Source organism: Ranitomeya imitator, chromosome 1 (assembly GCF_032444005.1).
Source record: "Ranitomeya imitator isolate aRanImi1 chromosome 1, aRanImi1.pri, whole genome shotgun sequence".
In the NCBI taxonomy this organism is placed as follows: domain Eukaryota; kingdom Metazoa; phylum Chordata; class Amphibia; order Anura; family Dendrobatidae; genus Ranitomeya; species Ranitomeya imitator.
Window position 1 is genome coordinate 556,851,193 of NC_091282.1, and position 24,923 is coordinate 556,876,115.

The 24,923-nt window shown below is 45.7% G+C and overlaps 1 protein-coding gene across 1 annotated transcript in view; it reads left to right on the plus strand.

Moving 5' to 3' along the window:
- Positions 1–688: 688 nt before the first annotated feature.
- Positions 689–24,923, plus strand: part of INSL3 (insulin like 3) — a 73,609-nt gene continuing 49,374 nt past the window's right edge. Inside the window, exon 1 of the mRNA XM_069767766.1 lies at positions 689–762. Coding sequence (XP_069623867.1) covers positions 727–762 — 36 coding nt within the window. The 5' untranslated portion in view covers positions 689–726. The remainder of the gene's footprint in view (positions 763–24,923) is intronic.

Consider the following 24,923-nt stretch of genomic DNA (forward strand, 5'->3'; position numbering starts at 1 on the left):
GTAATATGCTGGACACACTGGGGCAATGCTGGACACTGGGGGTAATATGCTGGACACACTGGGGAAAGGCTGGACACGGGGCAGATTGCTGGACACACTGGGGGCAGTGCTGGACATACTGGGGCAGATTGCTGGACACACTGGGGGTAATATGCTGGACACACTGGGGCAGATTGCTGGACAACATGGGGGTAATATGCTGGACACACTGGGGCAGATTGCTGGACAACATGGGGGTAATATGCTGGACACACTGGGGGCAGGACTTGAGGCATGGGCAGAATGTAGATACGGGGCATGATTGGAGACACGGGGCAGGATTGGATCATGGGGCAGGACGGATACGATGGAGGCTGGTGGGGCAGGATGTGGAGATCATATGGGGTAGAATGGATACTCATGAGGGCAGGATGCGAGAACATATGGCTGGAGCCAGGAATGAGAAACGGGGCCAGGGTGGGGAATATTATTACCATAGGGGCTAATTAAGGGATATTATTACTGCAGTGATGTATTTATTTTATTTTTTGAGTATACTGTTTTAAATGGGGGGGCGGTCCTGTTACTGTGCAGAGTGACACTATATCACCTTTTTTTCTTCATGTGATGTAATGTAGAAGTTGTGAAAAATTAAGTAATGTGTTCTGCAAGCGGAACTCGAGATAACTGTGTTATTTCCTGCAGAAACGAGTCCTGGCTGGAAGGAATGATGGCGGTCTGTGCTGGATGAAAGATGAAGGACTTCACCTAGAGACGTCACTGGTGAGTCAGTGTTACCTATACACTGACACTATACACTGTATACTATATAGAGGTCCTGTGTATAATGTCACCAGTGATCTCTGTATTACCTCTACACAGACACTGCATACTAAGTACAGATCTCCTGTGAATACTGGCACTTATGGTGATAGTATTGTGGTTTTTTTTTTATTACTGATCAGTATTGTAGTATTCAGTCACTATGTGGTGGTAATATGTGGTCTGGAAATGGTGTTGTGGTATTTGTCCCTTGTATGTAGTATTATTCGGTCACTATGTGGCCTGGTCATGGTGTGGTGGTATTAAGTCACAGGTGTGGCATGTGGGGGTGACACCATTAGGCCCAGTTTAAGTTCTACAAAACAGGAAAACCGTTTTTGGTAACCTTTGTGTGTATTGAGCCGGGGGGGGCGCCAAACTCGGGAACAGCCCCGGGCGGCAAAAGCTCTAGCTACGCCTCTGAGTGGCGACTCACAGCCACACCACCTCCACAGTTAGTATAAGTGCTATGGCGTGCCTCACAACTTTTGAAGAACAGAAAAAAGTCAGACCATGCTGCAAAGTTTGGCCACAACCATGGCCACACTTCAATCCACGCCCATTTACCACTTTTTCCTACCCTGGCAGGAGGAGTTGTCATAGGGGCACTGGCAGTGATGGAAATTCAGCAGACACCTAAGACTGAAGGGAGCAGACCAAAATCCAGGACTGTATGCTATATCCGGGACAGTTGGCACTAGAGATGATCAGATGGATTCATGGGTCTCTAGTAGAGATGAGTGAATACGTTCAAAAAACCATCACCAAACATAAATTCGGCACAAATATGGCACATTCCGATTTGTGATCAGAAACACAAACTTGGTGAAAATCGGTAACATGGAAAACATTTGTGTTGCGTTGAGCACTTTGCCTAGGATAGTGGTGGTGTATGATGAGTGTGGGCACGTCTTTAATGAGGGTAGGGGGGACAGCTCAGAGGGATGGCATACTTGTAAAAAAAATTCTATCTTCATGTATGCATATTGTGGCTAGTCAATGAGGGCGCAGGAAACATCCACAATGTCCAGACACAACAGCTTTTGTCATTGGCTGCTGAAATCACATATCCCTCTCAATATAAAGAATGGACATCTTGTTTTAGTGCCATTTCGTCAGTATAACAGTGCAGAGAGGCTGCTCCTGATGCTGGTCCTGTGTGCTGAAAGATTTTAGCTAGTTAGCTAGGCAGTTGTTTCTAAGTCAGATAGTTTAGACAGCTAGTTTAATGTGTGGCTGTGAAACTGACCTTCCAGAAGACTTTTTTTTCTTGTGTCATTAGTGAGGTTCAGAGACAAACACAGCAGAGCACATTTCATATAAGTGTGTAGTGCACTGCTTCTATTGTGCTCCATGCACGAGTAGACCCTTCAAAATCTTATGTTTTCAGTTGCTATACGTGATACAGCACGCCATATCCCATCTTGTCATATACTGGCTGTGTAATTGTTCAGTGTGTAGAGCTGTTGCAAAATGACAGTGCGTAGATATGCCACTTCCAGGCTAAGGTGCTGCAGTTGCTCCGTCGTAGTGATAAGATCCATAAACAATAAAAGAAAAGGTTTTGGTCAGAGCTAATCTCACAACTCCATTGTCGGGTGTCCCAGGACCAGGGGCTCCTTCCCTGTCCCTAACACTATGGGCGCCCTAACTCGCCCTGTTCCCCGGAATACTTCTGATGGTGAAGATGCAGGGGTCACGTACCTTGCCTTAGCTCCTAAATCCACCGTTAGTCTGTACCCTTTTCCCACCCAGGGAAGAGGGGAGTAGTAGTGAACAGTTATACATCAACCAGACAAGGTAATACGTAGAATGTAAGTCTGCAAAGACAGGGTCCTCTCCCCTCTGTACCAGTCTGTCATTGTAAATTTGTTTACTGTAAATGATATCTATAACTCTGTACGTAACCCCTTTTCTCATGTACAGCACCACAGAATTAATGGTGCTATATAAATAAATAATAATAATATGAAAATGAGTTACGGAGAATACCAAACATAAAAATATACACACATGCACAACAGGTATGCAGCGGGGAGTGGAGGATGAGGTTAAGCCAATGTAGGAGGAGAGCGCGGCTAACGGTCCCTCTTTCATGTCTGGGTTGGAACTATCGGGGCTTTCACCATTATTCTGGGGGGTAGAGTTTTCTGACTGGAGCAGTTCGGGACCCCTGACTGATGGGGGCGGGTCCGACTTAAATAGCAGTGTGTGCGGGAAGATTGGACACTTGGCGGGGAACGAGCTGGTAAGCAGAGACACGGTTGACTCCCTCTCAATGGACCCACGCCAGCTAGCTGTGCCTTCACACTCTGCTAGCAAAACTGCTAAGACGTGCTGCCCACAGCCCGGAGAGATATCTGCACCATGTAGTGACCAGTATATATACAAGAAAAACAGCCGCACTCAAGTCTTGATTATAATGTGGAGAATTTTTTGTTTTTATTCAAGTGTACAGGCACCACCAAATAATATTTAAAGCAAATTGGCAAGTAATAGCGGACAACGAGGTTGACGTTTCGACCAGACACGGTCTTTCTCAAAACCTCACTGCAAAGACAAATGCAATATATGAGTGTGCTGTACAAATATGTAGTGACCAGTGCAGAGTGCATACCTTTGCACCGCTCACCACCACGGAGTCACCGCTTAGTTATATCCCTGCGGTGCCCGTTGAGAACCGGACCAGGCCTGTTGCTGTGTCCGCTCGACTGTGTGCTTCTACTGCGGCCTTGTCTACTGAACTTTTTGCTTCATCCGCTGTGCCACGGACCTCCATCTCTACTCCACTGCATGCCCAGACTGGGAGACCACAAGCCAAAGGACCAAGAGGATTCATCACCGCAAGAAGACAGTGCATCGCCTTTCTGCGGGACTGGATAGAAGACATCTCGCGCCACCTATGGCGCCACCGAGGGATTTTCCAGCCACCTTCCTCCAGTGCACAGAGACTGATAAGTTAACCTTTTGTTACCTGCTGTATTTGTCTTTCCCCCATTCGCAAATTCATATCCTTTCCCCCTGCTTATTCCAACACTGTTTTATATAAAGAACCTGTTAAACCTTGCTCTGTCTCTTGTGTGTCACTGCATCCTACGCACATGCTGGAATCTAACATTTGGCGTAGTCGGCAGGATGCAGTCCAATAGCATGCATGCGGCAGACCAAGCAGTTAGGAGTGGTCCAAGGTCCAGCCTTTCCCTGGGGGATATGCTGAGTAATTTGCCCAAATTTACGGGGAGCAACATTATGCTGTGGAACTGGACTGAATGCCTTAGAGGCATGATGAGAATGCACCCCATGACCCCTGCGCTGGAGGCTGAGGTGGCTATTATGGCACTGGAAAGAGAAGCCAGGGATTCAGTGATGTTACGGACCCCCCGAGACTGAGATAACTTTAATAAGGTGTTGCAGATCTTGGAGGAAACTCACAGAGACCCCATTGAGGTAGGGGAACTAAGAGCATGTCTTTTTAGTAGAATGCAGAGAGAGGGGAAGACTGTAACCCAAGATATGAATCCATTGCAAGAGCTACACTCTGCAATTATTAGAAAACATGGCATGGGAGTAGGACCCACAGACATAATGTTATGGGACCTCCTAGTAACAGGTTTGAGAGACGTGCTGACAAAATAAACCTTGCGAGAACGTGTACGTGTAAACTCCCAAATGACTTTCCCTGAAGTAGGGAGTGAGGAGGGGAAGGGGTGACAATCCTGGTGGGGAAGGGCCAGAGCGTGGGGGTGTTTGTAAACGCCATTGCTGAACCCCAATGGGTGAAAGAAATGAGGAGAGAAATTGTCAGTGTGAAAGTAGAACTGGCTGATATGATAAAGAAAACAGAGGCTATAAGTAATTCTTCAGAGATTAGGGATGGCCCAGAGCCCCGCCGTGACTCCAGAATCTTTCGCCAGCCGAGGCGCATCACCTGTTACAACTGCGGAGAGAGCGGACACCTGCAGAGGAAGAGGGACACCTCGCCGCCCATTAAACCAGAGGGCTCCGAGCCGGGGGACGCTGCCCGGAGCCAGAACAGGTGAGGTAGAGAAGTGGAAGTCCTGCAAGTTTAGTGTCAACATGCTCCCTGATATGGGCATAAATGGACGGACATGCAGTGCGCTGCCTGGTGGACATGGGCTCGCAGATGACAACGATGCCAGAAGCTTACTTACGGCAACATTTTGCCAGAGCAAAATGGCCAGAATGGCGCCCGGTGATAAAGTTAATGGTGGCCAATCAATTGCCCATCTCATTCGTAGGGATGGTATGGATGCAAGTGTCTATCAGTGGGAAAGACCTGGGACGGAAAGGCATGGTACTGACACAGGGAGAAGTGAGTAATGGACCCGCTGTCACCTTGGGGATGAATGTGTTGAAGGAGTTTGGAAGCCTTTTCATCAGGGAGCCCTCTAACAAGACACTAAAGCAATGGGGCCCACATACACCACAGAAAATAATTTTTCAAGAACTAGCACGAGTGACATAAATACAGGTGTCTAGCTGTGAGGGAGGAGTGTAAGGAAAGGTAATTGTCGCAGCCTCCACCAGGTCAAACAGTACTGTCCCTGCTTGTTCGTGCCTGTGTCCCCCTGGAGGGGGCTGAGGTCACACCACGCCAGAGGTCCAGCTGTGCCGACTCCCGTAACCACCGCGTCCCCATGTGTACGGGTGTTGTGAATTCTGTTATCGAACTCCCTCCTGTGGTCATGAATGGTACTTCGGCGAGTTCTGTCCATGGACTCCCTCTGGTGGCTGTGAGTGGAGCTGCTGCTTCTGAGGTTCCTTCCACAGGTGACGTAGTTTATTCTTTGGCTGGCTGTTCTATTTAACTCCACTCAGATCGTTACTCCATGCCAGCTGTCAATGTTCTTGTACTGGTTCAGTTCGCTCTTGGATCTTTCTGGTGACCTGTCTACTCCAGCAGAAGCTAAGTTCCTGCTAGTTATTTATTTGTTCATTGTTTCCTTGTCCAGCTGGCTATCATGATCTTGCCCTGCTAGCTGGAAGCTCTGGGATGCAGAGTGGCACCTCCGCACCGTGAGTCGGTGTGGAGGTCTTTTTGCACACTCTGCGTGGTCTTTTTATAGGGTTTTGTGCTGACCGCAAAGATACCTTTCCTATCCTCAGTCTGTTTAGTAAGTCTGGCCTCCCTTTGCTAAAACCTGTTTCATTTATATGTTTGTGACTTTCATCTTATCTCACAGTCAATATATGTGAGGGCTGCCTTTTCCTTTGGGGAATTTCTCTGAGGCAAGGTAGGCTTTATTTTCTATCTTTAGGGCTAGTTAGCTCTTAGGCTGTGAAGAGGCGTCTAGGTCATGTTAGGTACGCTCCACGGCTATTTCTAGTTGTGTGATAGGATTAGGGGTTGCGGTCGGCAGAGCTCCCACTTCCCAGAGCTTGTCCTGTGTGAGTTTAACCATCAGGTTGTTCCAGGTGCTCCTAACCACCAGGTCATAACATACGGGCCACTGCAACCACCACTACCACCACTGTTACTCCGGCATGTACCATCATTAAGACCACCACATGCACCGTCACAACTACTGCCACTGTTGTGGCTACAGAGTTAACACCCGTGGTGGCCTGTGCTTTGGTTACTACCGAACGGAACACTCTGGGTACTCAGAACCCCATCTGGAGTGAGGGAGCCACTTATGTAGCACCTGGTAGCCGCCAGTATTCAGCCGGGGTACCTCCATCCGTGCTACCTCCAGAACTACAATAAACTTCGAAACCCTGAAGAAAGAATGTAAATAGTTCTTAAAACATTTTCCTTGCTGCTTTTTCAAGTTGAACCCGTCTAGGGTTATGCCTTAAAGGGGTCCTCAGTTATAGGAGGATTCCAAGTTTGGCACCTGTTTTTGCACAAGTTGTTTTATACCAAAGAACAGCAAAATCATGAACTGTGCATGATCACAAACTGCCTGTACATAGTTTGCACATTCTTAAATGTGCTTCCTACTGGTTTTACAAAGGAGGCTCATACAGAGACTGCCTTCATTGGAGACTGCTACTAATCTTGTAAGATTTGCTTGTTTTACAGACCTGAAGAAAAACCCATTGGTGCGGCAGAATTCCGGGTCAGGATTACATGTCTTGTAGCCCACCCAAGACCAACGTTCGGGGGTTCGTCAAGGGTCCCTCGCATCATGTCACCTTTGTTGCTAAAACTGACTTGAATATTGATGATGTGATTGTTTGCACTACCTCAGAAGAGACTTGACTTTGCCCTTAAAGGGAAGATTTATTTGTTGCACTTTACCAAAAGAGTGCTAATATTTGAAAGTGTTGAGTAGTTAGATAGTAATAAAGTTTACATAGTTGATAGAATGTAGTCAAAAAGTTAAAAATGGTAAAATGTTTGATAATGCACTGTTGAATAAATTAAAGGGAGCTTGTCATGGAACATCAGCTAGGCGGAGCTGGTACATAAGGAGAATAGCTGAACAGGTGTGAGAATCTGTAGCTCCTAGTTGAAAGAAAGAACTGAGAATTTATTTGAATTAGATGTTTGATGTACTTGTGAATAAATTGAAGAAAAATGCAGTGAGCCCGTGGGGGTAGATAAATAGTCCTGCATGTGTACAAAAATAAAGAAAATGTTGATTTGCACTTTGAGGTTTAATGATAGTATACTCTTAGAGAGTACCTGCACTTAGTAGATAGTATACCTGTATGGGTAATTGTGTTTTATAGATAGATAGTAATTGCTTTCGACTTGCCTTAAAAGTCGCGCGCACAATGTAAATATGTTATTGTTTGCAACATTCAAGTGTCCTCACCATAAAGGGAAGCACAGTCAAATTAACTTGTTTTATAGCATTTCAAAAATGTGCATGTCTTTTGCTAATGTATTGTTGTTTTCTATTCCCAGTCCGGGAATACTGGATTTAATGGGGAAGGAAGGGTGGGGGGAGGTGGGGGGGGTGCAGCGCCCCAAAGTCCTGGTCGTTGCAGTAATGTCATTCTTCCACCACGGGGAGTGATGTTACGTCTGAAGGCAATAAAGGAGGTCACCGTACCAGGTATCACGAACCACACAACCCACTTCACACTCCAGTCCACCAGGGGGAGCTATGCTCCTATCTATTAGGGCACTCCTCACAATTAGGTAAAATTGGTGGCTTGAATAGGAAGTTAGGCAAAAGCTGACTGGGGATTGACCGAGTCGGAAGTGGACTGGGCTTCACCCAGGCAGCACCTGTCAGGCAGACAGGGGAAAGGAGGAACATCAAACCGTTGCAGACAGAGAGGTCCCTGACAAGGGTAGGATCCTGTCAGAGGCCTAGATAGAAGGCCACGGAGCTGCGCCTGCCCCATGTGCGGCAGCATCCTGACAAAGGACACGAAGGGAAATGCGTTGCTGAGAGTGAGAAACGAAGTCATAGCACAAGGAGAGGAATCCAGAGGGAGTTCTGCACGGCAATAGGCTGCCTCCCTCTGAGGCACAGAAGCCGGTAGCCAGAACACCGAGGGAGTAAGGATCTCTATGCTTTACTTCAGAGACTGGCAGGACAGTTAATTCCACGTTGGCTGCCCGACCTTATACCCAGGAAGCACAGTGGTAACTTGTGGGGGCTGGGGCGTCATAGGGTCCTTGTAAAAAGCCTCAGGCCATCAGTCATACGGGTTTGTCCTATCCATACCATTTGGGGGACAGAGAGAAAGAGACATAAAATCTAGAACACCAACATCAGTTGTGAGGACCTCATTGAGAAGCTCAGCAGGGAGGAACTACAACACTCAGGCGTTAGAGGAAGGCTACTGATTTCCACCTGGATAAGGGGACTCTGGATTTGCCTTCAGACCGGCTGGACTCTGCCTACCCTGTGATCTGGTGCTCTGGACTGTGGACGCTGAAGCCTTCAGTAAAGGTAAAGAGAGTGCAACCTTGTGTCCTCGTTCTTCACTGCGCCTCACACCATCCACCATCTACACTCTGAGAAGCCCTGGGGACATATTTCACCTGTGGGAAGGTATACCATCTAGCTGCCATAACATCACCCCAGTGGACTCCTAAGCAGTGTCAGTCACCCTGATCGAATAGCACAGGTGGCATCATGAACATTATCCCTTTAAAGACCTTTCCCCCATTTACAACGGACGTCCCCTAGGGCCACAGACCAGGTCAGCCACCGTGACATCCCTGACGAGAACGAAGGGCTCGGCTCCGAGTACCCCATTGCCCTACACGGTGGGGAGATCCAACTAGACTACAGGGGTCTTAACGCCATCACCGTTAAGAATAAGTACCCACTACCCCTGTTATCTAAGCTCTTTGATAGGCTACGGGGAGCAAGGGCATTTACTAAATTAAATCTGCGGGGTGCTTACAACCTGATTCGCATCCGTGAGGGGGACGAATGGAAGACGGCTTTAAACACCAGAGATGGGCACTATGAATATCTGGTGAGGCCCTTGGGGTTCTGTAATGCCCCAGCCATTTTCCAAGACTTTGTAAACGACATCTTCTGGGAGATGCTCACCACCTCGTCGTAGTTTATCTGGATGATATTCTCATCTACTCTCCAGATATTGACTCCCATCGGAGAGATGTTAGCAGAGTCTTCGACCTCCTACGGACAAACTCCCTTTACACCAAGTTGGAGAAGTGTGTGCTTGAGCAGAAGTCCTTGCCTTTCCTTGGCTATATCATCTCTGCCCAGGGATTGGCTATGGATCCTGCCAAGCTACAGGCTGTGATGGACAGGCAGGAACCCCATTCTCTCAAAGCAGTGCAGCGCTTTATGGGGTTCATTAATTACTATCGCCAGTTCATTCCCCACTTCTGAACTTTGGTAGCTCCCTTGGTTGCCCTCACCAAGAAGGGAGCAAATCCCAAGTTGTGGTCAGAGGAGGTCTCCAAGGCCTTTCTCTCGATTAAGTCATACTTCACTAGCGCTCCCATCCTACATCGCCCCGATGTAGATAAGCCATTTATTATGGAGGTGGATTCCTCATCCGTTAGTGCTGGAGCAGTCCTCTTCCAAAAGGATGCTCAAGGTTGGAAGCATCCTTGCTTCTTCTTCTCCAAGACCTTTTCACCAGCGGAGCGGAATTATTCCATCGGGACAGGGAGTTGCGAGCTATGAAGTTGGCTTTCTCAGAGTGGAGACACCTCCTGGAAGGGGCTCGCTTTCATTTCCAGGTGTTTTCTCAGACCACAAGAACTTGGTGTATTTACAGACAGCCCAGCGGCTAAATTCACGCCAGGCTAGATAGTCCCTGTTCTTCTCCCGATTCCATTTCACCCTCCATTTTCTTTCCGGGGGGAAGAATGTTCGTGCTGACGCTCTCTCTCGCTCTGTAATGTCATCAGAGGAGGAGGAGGAGGAGCCTCGGCTTATTGTCCCTTCAGAGAGCCTGGGAACTGTGGCTCTCGTTTTGCTACAGTCTGTGCCCCCAGGCAAGACTTTCGTTCCATCTAATTTGCGACCGGAGGTTCTCTCTTGGGCTCACTCGTCCAGGCTGGGTGGACATTTTGGGACCAAGAGGATATCTGAGCTCTTGGCGAGGACGTGCTGGTGGCCGCATATGGTGGTGACGTCGAGACTATATTCGGGTGTGTGTCTCCTGCGCCAAGAATCGGTCTCCTCTGCAACGGCCTGCTGGGCAACTTTACCCCCTACCGGTGGCAGACAGGCCCTGGGAGATGGTCGGGATGGATTTCGTGGTACCCAAGTCTCGTAGCTGTACAGTTATCTGTGTAGTTACCGATCATTTTTCTAAGATGGTGCACTTGGTTTCGCTTCCATGGTTACCTTCTGCATGGGATTTAGCGGTGTTGTTTCTCAAACATGTTTTCCATTTACATGGCATGCCTGACAAAATTGTCAGTGACCGGGGTCCTCAGTTTGCGTCTCGGTTCTAGAGAGAACTCTGTCTTTTACTCAGCATTGAGCTGAATCTCTCTTCTGCATACCATCCCGAGACGAATGGTTTGGTAGAGAGGGCCAACCAGACTCTGGTCACATACTTACGACATTTTGTCTCCGCCAGGCAGGATGACTGTGCATCTTTGCTACCTTGGGTGGAATCTGCTTTGAACAACGCCGTAGCCGACTCTACCGGGCAGACTCAATTTCTCCTTAATAGCGGCCAACATCCGCGTGTTTCTGTGCCCATGCCCATGTCATCCACCGTTTCTAGGGTGGCAGACTGTGCGGTGGAGGCACATAACATTTGGGACCGCACACAGGATGCCATCCAGGCATCCAAGGAGAGAATGAGGGTTTCTGCTGATGCACACCGGCGCTTTGACCAACCTTTGCTCCTGGCGACTTAGTGTGGCTTTCGGCCCGTAACATCAGGCTGCAGTCCACTAAGTTTGTGCCTCGCTACATAGGCCCTTTCAAGGTTCTGGAACAGGTCAACCCTGTGGTCTATCGTTTGGCTATTCCTCCGTGCCTTGGTATCACCGACACCTTTCACTATTCCCTTTTAAAGCCCGTCTATTTGTCCCGGTTTTTCGAGTCATCTGCTGGGACATCGGGTTCATCCACGGATGAGTTTGAGGTGAATGCTATCATTGGGTGCAAGGTGGTACGTGGCAAGAAATATTATCTGGTGGACTGGAAGGGTCAGGGCCCAGAGCACAGAACCTGGGAACCTGTGGAGCACATTCGGGCTCCGCTGCTCATTGCAGCCTTTGAGATTAACGAAGCCCAAGGAGGGGAGCCATGTTAGGAGTCGAGTTTCTGCCGCAGCACAGGGGGAATCTCAAGCCATGTCTACTGCAGTCTCCCATTCTGCTTCAGCCGCAGTGTAGCCTGCTCAGCGGTCCCAGCGTCTCGCTCAGCCTGATACTGTGCAAAGGGTTACTGCTGATTTTCCAGGTTCTGCTTTTGTAGCCAGCACTGGTCAGTGGTGTGCAGGCTTTTCTGGGACTAATTCCTTCTTTGCACACACTGAGCATGCCCATGGGAGGACCTCTCATTGGAGGTCGGGGGTCACAAGCTCAGGCCCTGTAGCAGCTCCTATTGGACCACTTGGAAGGTCCTTGTCTGCTACAGCTATAAAAGGTTTGCATGGCCGCACGGCCATACGCTAGTATCAAACCAAAGTCTATGAGCTCAGCGCCAGTGTGGTCATGTCTGGATGTGGTTATGGTTTGGCTGAAATAAGCCCTTAGAATACCGACACCTCTGGTGAGGAGTTTGTATGTATGTATTCAGGGCCTTGGCTGAAATAAGCCATTAGATTAATACAGTTTTGCTCTGTTTGGGAGCTGTGTGCCTCTGTGAGGTTAACAGGGCATAGCATCTTGTTTCTAGCGAATCTGTTGAGTTAATAGAGTTCGCTTATACCACCATATAGTGCTGCCATTTGCCAGCAGAAGGTTCCTCTCCTGCACGGTGGACCCTGGGTTGCGAACGCACCTATTAAAACATATATATACTCGGTGTGTTCCGGCAACCCTAACAATCATTACTTTAAGAAATGAAGGTCAGTCAGTCCAAAAAATTGGGAAAACTTTGAAAGTGTCCCCAAGTGCAGTGGCAAAAACCATCAAGCTCTACAAATAAACTGGCTCACATGAGGACCGCCCCAGGAAAGGAAAACCAAGAGTCACCTCTGCTTCTGAGAATAAGTTTATCCGAGTCACCAGCCTCAGAAATCGCAGGTTAACAGCAGCTCACATTAGAGACCAGGTTAATGCCACACAGAGTTCTAGCAGCAGACACATCTCTACAACAACTGTTAAGAGGAGACTCTGTGCAGCAGGCCTTCATGGTAAAATAGCTGCCAGAAAACCACTGCTAAGGACAGGCAACAAGCAGAAGAGACTTGTTTGGGCCTGAAGAACACAAGGAATGGACATTAGACCAGTGGAAATCTGTGCTTTGATCTGATGAGTCCAAATTTGAGATCTTTGGTTCCAACCACCGTGTCTTTGTGCGACGCAGAAAAGGTGAACGGATGGACTCTACATGCATGGTTCCCACCGTGAAGCATGGGGGACTAGGTGTGATGGTGTGGGGGTGCTTTGCTGGTGACACTGTTGGGGATTTATTCAAAATTGAAGGCATATTGAACCAGCATGGCTACCACAGCATCTTGCAGCGGCATGCTATTCCATCCGGTTTGCGTTTAGTTGGACCATAATTTAGTTTTCAACAGGACAATGACCCCAAACACACCTCCAGGCTGTGTAAGGGCTATTTGACCAAGAAGGAGAGTGATGGAGTGCTACACCTGATGACCTGGCCTCCACAGTCACCAGACCTGAAGCCAATCGATATGGTTTGCAGTGAGCTGGACAGCAGAGTGAATGCAAAAGGGCCTACAAGTGCTAAGCATCTCTGGGAACTTCTTCAAGATTGTTGAAAGACCATTCCCGGTGACTAGCTCTTGAATCTCATCAAGAGAATGCCAAGAGTGTGCAAAGCAGTCATCAAAGCAAAAGGTGGCTACTTTGAAGACCCTAGAATATAAGACATAATTTCAGTTGTTTCACACTTTTTTGTTAAGTATATAATTTCACATCTGTTAATTCATAGTTTTGATGCCTTCAGTGTGAATGTACAATTTTCATAGTCATGAAAATACAGAAAAATCTTTAAAGGGAAACTGTCACCCCCAAAATTGATGGTGAGGTAAGCTCACCATCACCAGGGGCTTATCTACAGCATTCTGTAATGCTGTAGATAAGCTGCCGATGTAACCTGAAAGAGGAGAAAAAGAGGTTAGATTATACTCACCCAGGGGCGGTCCCGCTGTGGTCTGGTCAAATGGGTGTCTCAGGTCCGCTCCGGCACCTCCCATCTTCATTCCATGATGTCCTCTTCTGGTCTTCACGCTGCGGCTCCGGCGCAGGCGTACTTTGTCTGCGCTGTTGAGGGCAGAGCAAAGTACTGCAGTGCGCAGGCGCCGGGCCTCTCTTTCCTTTTCGGCGCCTGCGCACTGCAGTACTTTCCTCTGCCCTCAACAGGGCAGACAAAGTACGCCTGCGCCGTAGCCGCGGTGTGAAGACCAGAAGAGGACATCATAGAATGAAGATGGGAGGCGCCGGAGCGGACTTGAGACACTCATTTGACCAGACCGCAGCAGGGCCGCCCCTGGGTGAGTATAATCTAACCTCTTTTTCTCCTCTTTCAGGTAACATCGGTGGCTTATCTACAGCATTACAGAATGCTGTAGATAAGCCCCTGATGACGGTGAGCTTACCTCACCATTGATTTTGGGGGTGACAGGTTCCCTTTAAATGAGAAGGTGAGTCCAAATTTTTGGTCTGTACTGTACGTCTATGGGAGACCCGAGTATTTTTACCGCGATCCCCCCAGGGGTCTTTTTAAGGTCTAAAAACGTCTGAAATGATGGAAACAATGCTCAAATTACACAGGGACACCATGGGGATCACCCCTGGAAGCATTCTTGACTCCTAGTTTCACAGCTGTAAACTTTTTTTTCCGAGATTCATGCCATTTTTTCCAGTGCAACAAAAAACACACTAAATCGAAATCAAAACGGATTTAGCTTGGAAATATGTCAAGGTACATCCTTTGCAGGTTAAGGACTTGCCTGTAAGGCAAAATATTTAACCCCAGACCGTAAATTTCCTCTCCCACTTAGGCCGGCCTCACACTCAGCGTTGAAAAATACGGTCCGTATTTTACAGCCGTAATACGCCTCAAAATTAGAAATACGGTGATCCGTAAGAACTCCGTAGGCAAGGTGTGGTCGCGTATTTTGCGTATGTAATGTTGCGTATGTAATCCGTATGCCCACCGTAATGCGTATTTTTCACGCAACCTGACAAAATGGACATTTAACGGTTTTGGAGGCTGAAATTGATTTAAATTACCCTCATCAACCCTATTTAAGGCCTCTACAACAGGTGGCTCACTCCCATATGGTCATTTTGTGGTTTGTCAACTGTTGTAGTGTTGTGGTAACATTTGTACCATGTCTGACCACCTGCAGTTCACCCAAACGCAGCGGGTTTTGTTTAACTGGCTATTGTCTCGTCGGTTTGGGCACCCATACCCTGTGATTGTGGATCCGGGAAGGAGGAGCAGAAGAATGTGGGTGCATCCTCTTCTGACTAAACGCCTCACTAAAGGCCATTTTCATCGGCTATATACAGCTCTGCGGGAACATCCTGAAAAGTTTTATCTCTACTGTCGCATGACAATCCAAACATTTGACAGATGGTTGGAGATATTACGCCCAGGAATAACATTTCAGGACACAAGGCTGCGCGAAGCTATCTCCGCTGAGGAGCGTCTTCTCCTCACTTTACGGTATGTATTCTACATCCTCACATACTGTATGTTGATGATCTTTTTTGTTTTCGTTTTTTTGGTTTTAATATGTTTTTTGCCGGAATATGTGTACATTATGTCCCAAGCAGATGTGACAAAGTGACGTAACTGTTATAGTTAAGCCCCTTAAGGACATTTTTCCCTTTCCAGCGTTAATCTAGTATCAGACAAATGCAAATATGATTGTGCTTATTCATGTTTTGTGTTCACTCTTGAAACATACCTTATGTTTTTTTTTTTTTTCACTTACAGATTCCTGTCCACTGGTTTGTCCTTTGCGGGTCTCCACCTTGAATTTTTGATTGGCCGCTCCACCATTTCTGGCATTGTGCGGTTAACCTGTCGCCAAATATGGGATAGACTTAAGGACCTTGTGATGCCTGAGCCAAAACAGTCTGATTGGCTCAAAATAGCCCGTGGGTTCCAGGTCAATTGTGACTTCCCAAACTGCATTGGAGCGGTGGATGGGAAACATATTAGGGTACATAAGCCGCCGAACTCTGGCTCCCAATTCTACAACTATAAGCAGTTTTTCTCTGTAGTTCTGTTAGCTGTAGTTAGTTAGACAGTTAGACAGTAACTACAGGTTTATAATTGTAGACATTGGGGCCTATGGCCGAACTGGAGACTCTAGGGTCTTCAATTCGTCTATAATGGGTCGGCGGCTACGTGACAACCAGTTAGACCTCCCACCACCACAACAACTCCCAGGCTCCACTGCAGAAGCACTGCCTTTTTTTTTGGCTGGAGATGAGGCCTTTCAACTCACCAGACACGTCATGAGGCCTTATCCCCGGCGCAACCTGGACCACCGTCGGAGGATATTTAATTTGCGCCTTTCTAGGGTGCGCAGACTGGTGGAGTGCGCCTTTGGTATTCTGGTGGCCAAATGGCGTGTCCTACAGACTGCCATACAGCTCAGTGAGGCTACAGTAAATGAAGTAATCAAAGCATCAGTAATTTTGCACAACTATACCCGCATACATGATTGCTTCTCAGATGGTAATGATGAACACATGTTGCTTAGTGTAATTAGGCCAACACCACATGGCCCTCCTCCGCGCCGTCCCCTTTCTGGCATAAAAGTTAGGGATGTATTGACCAATTTTTTTGTTACTCCTTAGGGTTCTACTCCCTGGCAAGATTATGCTGTTTCTCAGTTGTGATTTCATTATTTTAAAGATATGTTTGGGAAATATACTATTTTCATCCACTGAAACAGTGTTTTGTGTGTTTTGTTTCCTTACTGACCATATGTTTATGTTTTCTGAATATGTGTGTGATGCAAAAATGATTAATCCACAAACATCAATTGGCTTTGGTGATAACTTTTTACTAACATAGCAACCCTTTTTTTATCTTTAAACCATATTTTAGGCATATGGTTTGTATAACCCTTTTCTATGGGTTGCTTTCTAACAAGGATCGACGACAAAGTGGAAATGGTGGCCAAACACAAAATTAACATGGTAGCCAGCTACCAAAATAAAAACAAAAAAAAAAACAGCAAAAATACAAAACAATTACAGAGTTTTGTAAGTTGGTGGGGGAGATGTTGACAGCTCTGGGTCCTGGTCAGGGGGCCTTTGTTGGGCCAATGGGAGTTCATCCTGTGAGGATGCAGTGGCTTGTGGCCCAGAATACTGGCCTTGTCCATATTGTCCAGATGTGTGGTAACCATAAGCCAATTGGCTCTGTGCATCATGCTGACGTACAGATTGCCTTGCATCATACCCCAACCCAAAATGGCCATGTTGTCCAAACCCAGGTTGGGACCAGCCAACATCACTGGGTCTGGAAAAGTGGCCATATTGGGATTGGGGGTTGTAGCCTGCCATTTGGTAGTCTGATGACCTTTGTAGATTTTGGGGTGGAAGGGGTTGAAGTGGAGGCATACGTGGAGTAGGTGCTGCAAATCCTGATTGATTGTGCTCCTGTTGAGGGAATTGAAGGCTGGTTGGTTTGGCCAAGCTGCCTTCGCTCCAGATATTCAAAAACCTCATAGGGGTTATTTGGAGGGGTGCTTAAATCAATCAGGATTTGCATACACCCTCTCACACGTAGCCTCATCTCACGGGGAAGGGGTCTAAGGTAACGGGCAAGGCTGCGGGCAAAGGCCTCCTCGCCATCATTCGTGGCTGCCCTGGCCAAATAATTGAGGACCCCAGCATCAACATCACTTCTTCTGGCTTCCAGCTCTCTCCTTCGGCAGAATCTCCATAAAGGCCCAGCTGCCTGTGGGGATGACACCAGTGGGCCTGTAGGGCTGCTGCTCGGCCATGTTCCTCAAGCCTTTCCGCATCATGTGCTTCTGAGGGTGGTGGTGCTGCATCTTCCTCACTTGCTGCTGCCTGCAGTGATGATGATGCTGATGGGTCCTCAAGGATGGATGCTGATGAAGCCAAAGATGGTCCTGCAACCTCTTCCTCCACACTTACAGGATCTATGAGAGCCTCAGATTCTGATCCGGTTTCCCTCTCTGTGAGGTTAGACTGTGTTCTGTTAATAAAACAATAAAAGGTAATTATTTTGTGGATATTGTTTAATTACACATCTGTGAGCAATATTACCACAAAAAAACACAACCTCAGATCAGCACAACATCTCCTTCTCTACTCCCCTATTATCTCATATTCACACAAGAATATACAAGATTTGTCTTGTGGATCCCCACAAATGTACCAAACACTATCACAACACATCATAATGTGGCATACCATTTCAAGCTAGACCAAAACCATGAAAACCCACCTCTTCAAACAATCAGATAACATGCAGTAACAACCCATCCCACAAAACACTGCATGAACATCTCTAAACTCGCATACTACATTCTCACCCATCCCTTGTTGAAGCTTGGGATGCTTTGCGGCTTTCCTCTCTCCTCCAGGACCCATTTGGAATTTATGCTTGTTTACATTATTGTTTGCACTATATTGACACATCCTTACATGGAATTTGCAATGTAATAACCCTAATCCACAAAACAGACTAAGATTTAGTTTAATTACAAATTTGTTGAGTGGTTTTTACTTACTGCCTAAGATCCATACTGACATCCAAAAAGGAAATACGGTCATAATATATGTATTTGCGCTTCTTCAGTGGGGCTGCTGACCCACTTGTAGCCCGCTGCTGTCTTTCCCGCCGGTATTGGTCCCGGATGCTGCGCCATCGTGTCATAACATCATCCACTGCAATTACATGGTCAGAAATATTGTTCAATATCATTCTGAACATAGCTTATACCAGTTGTCAGTCATATTTTGTATTTTTGTGTAAAAATTTGTTATAGCACCATAATTTCCATGGTGATGCAGATGATAAAGGGGTTACATGCAGAGGTCTACAAAGTTAATAACTTGACAGTAACATACTGGTAGAGAGGGGAGAGAACCCGGTTCTTGCAAACATACATTAGGTAAGATAGGATAGGATTGGAAAGGAAAATGCCTTGTGCAATAATGAGCCTAATGTGCGAAATTATGTCAAAATAAGACAAGGGACAACACCCCTCTGGACGGGGTATGAGGCCAAGTAAATATTTAGCAGGGCAAGATCAAGATTAACTATGTCCAGAAACACTTTGGCATGTTACTCAGCTTTAGAAAATGCCAAAAATGGCCATAAATGACATATAAAGATAAAAATGGTTGCTCAAGTAATCATGTAGGGAAAGCATCTTGTAAAGTTCAATCTTGTGAATACATGAGTGTACTTACATAGACTTGTCTGCTCCGCACGTGGCCGTTGGGCATAATTGGGGAATAGGAGCCCACAGATGGCCCTCCAAGCTGCCTCTTTCCTGGCCCGATTGGAGTAGTTGGGATCCCGCTGGTCCCATATTTCTGGCCTTTCTTGGACCAGGATGAGGAGCATATCCACGTTAATGATGGATGCCATGCTGCTTGGAACTCTGTGGAGGCGAGCACCAGACTTCCGGGATGTCTGTGTGGCTTTTTGAGCTAATTAGCATGTCTGAGATTCATGATTGGGGGCTTGTCTCAATTCCTTGCAAAAAACGAAAAGATGATCCAGCTTCCAAATAAAATATAAAAGTTTTATCCAACATATTAAAATAAGGAGACAACTCCTGGGACGGCATCATACACATAGTAAGGCGAGCGACGCGTTTCGACCAAGCGGTCTTTATCGCAGCTGATCTGCTAAATGACATATCCGGTATATATACAATATAGCACCAATCAAATGCTAGAAAAATGTCATGTGATACATAGATTAAAAAAAAAAAAAAAAAAAAATTCACAAATGTACCCAATAAATTCAAAACAATAATGTGCAGAAGGATATATACAATAGATAATGAACAATAAACAATGCACAATGAATAAGAATAAAGACATAAAGAAAATGAAAAAATACAGAGGGAGGGACATTGCTAGTAATGAAACATTAGTTCATTTCGTTTGTTCAAACCACCTGGAAACCTTGTACCTAGATTAAAGTTCCAGAACGCTTCTCTGGTAAGTAACGCTCTGTGAATATCCCCACCGCGCGGAGGTTTTTTAATTTTCTCAATACCTATTACCGTATATACTCGAGTATAAGCCGAGATTTTCAGCCCAAATTTTAGGGCTGAAAGTGCCCCCCTCGGCTTATACTCGAGTCACGGTAGCGGTGGGGTCGGCAGGTGAGGGGGTGAGGGCGCTGAGGCATACTTACCTAGTCCCAGCGATCCTCGCGCTGTCCCTGCCGTCCCACGGGCTTCGGCGCTGCAGCTTCTTCCTCTCTTCAGCGGTCACGTGGGACCGCTCATTACAGAAATGAATAAGCGGCTCCACCTCCCATAGGGGCGGAGCCGCTTATTCATTTCTCTAATCAGCGGTGCCGGTGACCGCTGATAGAGAAAGAAGCTGCAGCGCCGAAGACAGGAGGGGACAGCGCGAGGATCGCCAGGACTAGGTAAGTATAGCATATTCACCTGTCCTCGTTCCAGCCGCCGAGCGTCGCTCCATCTTCCCGGCCGGCGCCTCCATCTTCCCGGCGTCTGCGCTCTCTGACTGATCAGGCAGAGGGCGCGATGACGCATATAGTGTGCGCGGCGCCCTCTGCCTGATCAGTCAGAGCAGAGACGCCGGGAAGATGGAGGCGCCGGAACGAGACGCCGGGAGCTGCAATCAAGGGAGGTGAGTATGTGTTTTTTTTTTTTTATTGCAGCAGTATCAGCGGCAGCACAGATTAATGTGGAGCATCTATGGGGCACAATGAACGGTGCAGAGCACCGTATAAGGCACAGCTAGGGGGCACAATGAACGGTGCAGAGCACCGTATAAGGCACAGCTAGGGGGCACAATGAACGGTGCAGAGCACCGTATAAGGCACAGCTAGGGGGCACAATGAACGGTGCAGAGCACCGTATAAGGCACAGCTAGGGGGCACAATGAACGGTGCAGAGCACCGTATAAGGCACAGCTAGGGGGCACAATGAACGGTGCAGAGCACCGTATAAGGCACAGCTAGGGGGCACAATGAACGGTGCAGAGCACCGTATATGGCACATCTATGGGGCACAGTGAACGGTGCAGAGCACCGTATATGGCACATCTATGGGGCACAGTGAACGGTGCAGAGCACCGTATAAGGCACAGCTAGGGGGCACAATGAACGGTGCAGAGCACCGTATAAGGCACAGCTAGGGGGCACAATGAACGGTGCAGAGCACTGTATAAGGCACAGCTAGGGGGCACAATGAACGGTGCAGAGCACCGTATATGGCACAGCTAGGGGCCACAATGAACGGTGCAGAGCACCGTATATGGCACAGCAATGGGGCACAGTGAACGGTGCAGAGCACTGTATATGGCACAGCTATGGGGCACAGTGAATGGTGCAGAGCACTGTATATGGCACAGCTAGGGGGCACAGTGAACGGTGCAGAGCACTATATGGGGCACAGCTATGGGGAAATATGAATGGTGTAGAGCACTATATGGCACAGCTATGGGGAAATAATGATCTATTTTTATTTTTGAAATTCACCGGTAGTTGCTGCATTTCCACCCTAGGCTTATACTCGAGTCAATAAGTTTTCCCAGTTTTTTGTGGCAAAATTAGGGGGGTCGGCTTATACTCGGGTCGGCTTATACTCGAGTATATACGGTACTTTTAAAGAAGCTGTATTGCGGGAATGAAAATCAATAAAATGTCTCGCCACCGAGGAAATGGTGCGACTATTATTTGTAGTGCATTTGATGTCATACAAGTGTTCCGATATGCGTTTTTTTAATTTCCGAGTAGTACACCCGATATATGATTTGTCACAAACCGTACATTCAATTTTGTAGACTACAAATCATGTATTACAGTTTATAAATGTTTGAATTTTGTATTGATTTTTATTTCCTCCGGTACCAAAAAATTTAACGGTGGTAAGATGCCTGCACGTAGTGCAATTAGTTACATTACATTTGTAACAACCTATACAATGCAACCAAGTATTAGTTGAATGTTCAGAAGAAAAGTGATTAGGAGATATTATGTTGCCTAAGGTAGGCGCTTTTCTGGCTACTATAGTGCATCCCTTAGACAGAATCTGAGCAAGAGTGGGATCTTCAAGTAAAATGGGCAAAGCTTTATTAATAATAGTTTTGATTTTATTAAACTGTGGACTAAATTGTAGACACACATATGGTTTATTGCCTATATTAGTTCTATTTATAATTTTCTTTTTTTTATTTTTATTATTATCGCTTGTTCCACTGTCTATCTCTGAGGGGATAAGACTTGATTGCTCTTTCTGATTTACTATATGTGCTGCTCTGTCTAGCATCCAATGCGGATATCCACGTTTTAAAAATTTGTTTCGTGATTGGATTAGATCTTTAAATAAATCATTATTATTGTTACAGTTTCGCTTCAATCTCGTGAATTCACCTACAGGAATTGCCTTAATTGTGTGCCTGGGATGACTACTTTTAGCGTGAAGTAAACCATTACCTGCCATTGGTTTTACAAAAGTTCGTGTGGAAATAAGTTCATTAGGGACACCTGTCAACTCCAGATCTAAAAAGGAAATCTTGGACACAGCCTGAACATATGTGAATTTTAAATTAAAATTGTTGTCGTTAATATAATTTACAAAGTCCTGTATGGCAGATACATCGCCACGCCAAATAAACAGCGTATCATCAATGTATCTGCCATACCAATGAATACATGCAGAAAACGGATTGGAAACTGCAAAGAGGTGTGAATACTCCCAATAAGACATGACCAGATTTGCTAGGGAAGGTGAAAATTTTGCCCCCATGGCCACACCTGTGCATTGCAAAAAATATTCAGAATCAAAAGAAAAGAAATTATGCGTCAAAAGAAAATAAGTTACCTGTAAAATAAAATTAATCAGATCACTTGAATATGAACTATACTTGTTCAGATGGAATTGTAATGCTTGTATTGCAACATTGTGCAGGATACAAGTATATAAAGAAACGACATCGCAACTTAGCCAAGTATATTCCAATTTCCATTTCTTTTTTGTTATGATACCCAGTATATCTTTGGTATCCTTAATATATCCTGGGGTCCTGGATACCAATGGCTGTAGTAAAGAATCAAGCCACTGGCCAAGAAATTCATTTAGAGATCCTACGCTAGAGACTATGGGTCTCATAGGTGGAAAAGCAGCTTGTTTATGAATTTTAGGAAGCCCATATAAAATGGGCATCACTGGATGAGAAACTCGTAAAAAATCATCCTGTTTAATGGTCAGAACCCCCAAAGATATTCCCTCTTCAATAATTTTGTCAATTTCAGATTTAAATGAGGGGGTAGGATCAGAAGTCAATTTTTTGTAAATATTAGTGTCCGCTAAAGATTTTAAAATTTCATTTTTGTAGTCGGAGGAATTCATGATGACAATTATGCCTCCTTTATCACTAGTTTTTATAACTATGTCATTCATATCTTTTATCTCCTGAATAGCTCGTTTCTGGTTTATAGATAAATTGTGTTTGACTGAAACCCTTTGATTCTGCAGGGTTTTAAGATCTCGTTCCACTATTTCTTGAAATTTATTCATACATTCAGCCCGAGACTGCAAAGGATAAAAAAAGGGATTCTTTGTTACCAAATCTAGAGATTGATTGACCAATTTATTGGATTCAGTATCCTGATCCTGTAAATCCTGCAGAATCAAAAGGGACATTTGTTCATGAAAATCCAAAGAATGAAAAACATTTGTTGTCCCATAATTTTCCTCAGACAAATATTCTTGTTGTTCAGCTGAAAAAAAATGTTTTTTAATTGTAAGATTCCGAATGAATTTGCTGATGTCCAAGATTGTTGCAAAAAGATTAAAGTCTTGATCCGGCGCAAAATTTAAACCAAAAGACAATACTTCCAATTGGTCTTGTGTAAAAGATCTAGATGATAAATTTGTAACATTATTATTCATCTCATTGCACCCTTCCTGCGGCGGGTCTGCACACCATATAGACTTTCTGTGCTTCCTCCCACCGCGCCTTTTGCGTTTTTTGGCTTATTCACATGTCTAATGGGACTGGTATCTGTGAGCTCATTGAGGGAGGCATCCGATGTGCTGCAGCCATTATCGTCAGAATCCCCCTCTCTTGAGCTAAAGCTTACAAAATGCTTGTTCTGTTCTTTGCGGCGATTGGAAAACCGCAGAATGGATCTGGGTGTTTTAGAGGAGTCTATGCCTTCATTCCAGTTGAACACTTTATTGGTTGCATAGTCGTCCAAATCTCGTTGAAATTTGCGTTTTTTTCGTTGTATAATTTCATCCTCTAATATTGTGACGTCTTCCTGAATTTTCTTGTACGAGATGTTATTTTCTAGAATGATGTCCATACTCTGCAGATTTGCTTTAGATACATCAATTTCTTTTTGTATGTCATTAAGTTTTTTATCCTCATATTTCACAATTAAACGCATGAGATTAAGTGAACAGGTGCTTAATATTTCGTTCCACTCCTCAGAGAATGAAGTGCCCAAATCAGTAGTGGCTTTTTTCTTAATTCGCAAGCCTCTTGGCACCATACTTTTGGATATGTAATTCTGAAGTGTGGTTAAATCCCACCAAGTTTTGGTTTCTTGGATCATGAGTTTTTTCAGTACAGACCATGAGTTAGAAATTTCAGATGTAGCAACATTTCCTTCAAATGTACCAGAAAAAACTTTAGCTGCTTTTTGCATGCGGTTTGTAGTGGTGTCCGACATAGTGCAATGTCCCAAAAAAGTATAAGAATGTAATAAAAGCAGAGAAAGCACTTACTTGTGATGATATGTAGCCAGTCCCGAAAATAAGGAGTTAAATCTCGGGTGCACGGTAGTCAGCGAAATATGGACAAAAGGCAGGGAGCCAGCACACCGAGGAAATACAGGAAGCACGGATCTCCGTCCTGACGTGACGTGAAGAATATCCAAAAAACGAAAAGATGATCCAGCTTCCAAATAAAATATAAAAGTTTAATCCAACATATTAAAATAAGGAGACAACTCCTGGGACGGCATCATACACATAGTAAGGCGAGCGACGCGTTTCGACCAAGCGGTCTTTATCACAGCTGATCTGCTAAATGACATATCCGGTATATATACAATATAGCACCAATCAAATGCTATGATGGATTAAACTTTTATATTTTATTTGGAAGCTGGATCATCTTTTAGTTTTTTGGATATTCTTCACGTCACGTCAGGACGGAGATCCGTGCTTCCTGTATTTCCTCGGTGTGCTGGCTCCCTGCCTTTTGTCCTCAATTCCTTGCACCTGGCGATGTCTGGAGATGTCTGGCGTATTTCACGCAAGTCACACTGTTGGTCCGTGTGTAATCCGTATATTTCTCGCCCCCATAGACTTTCATTGGCGAT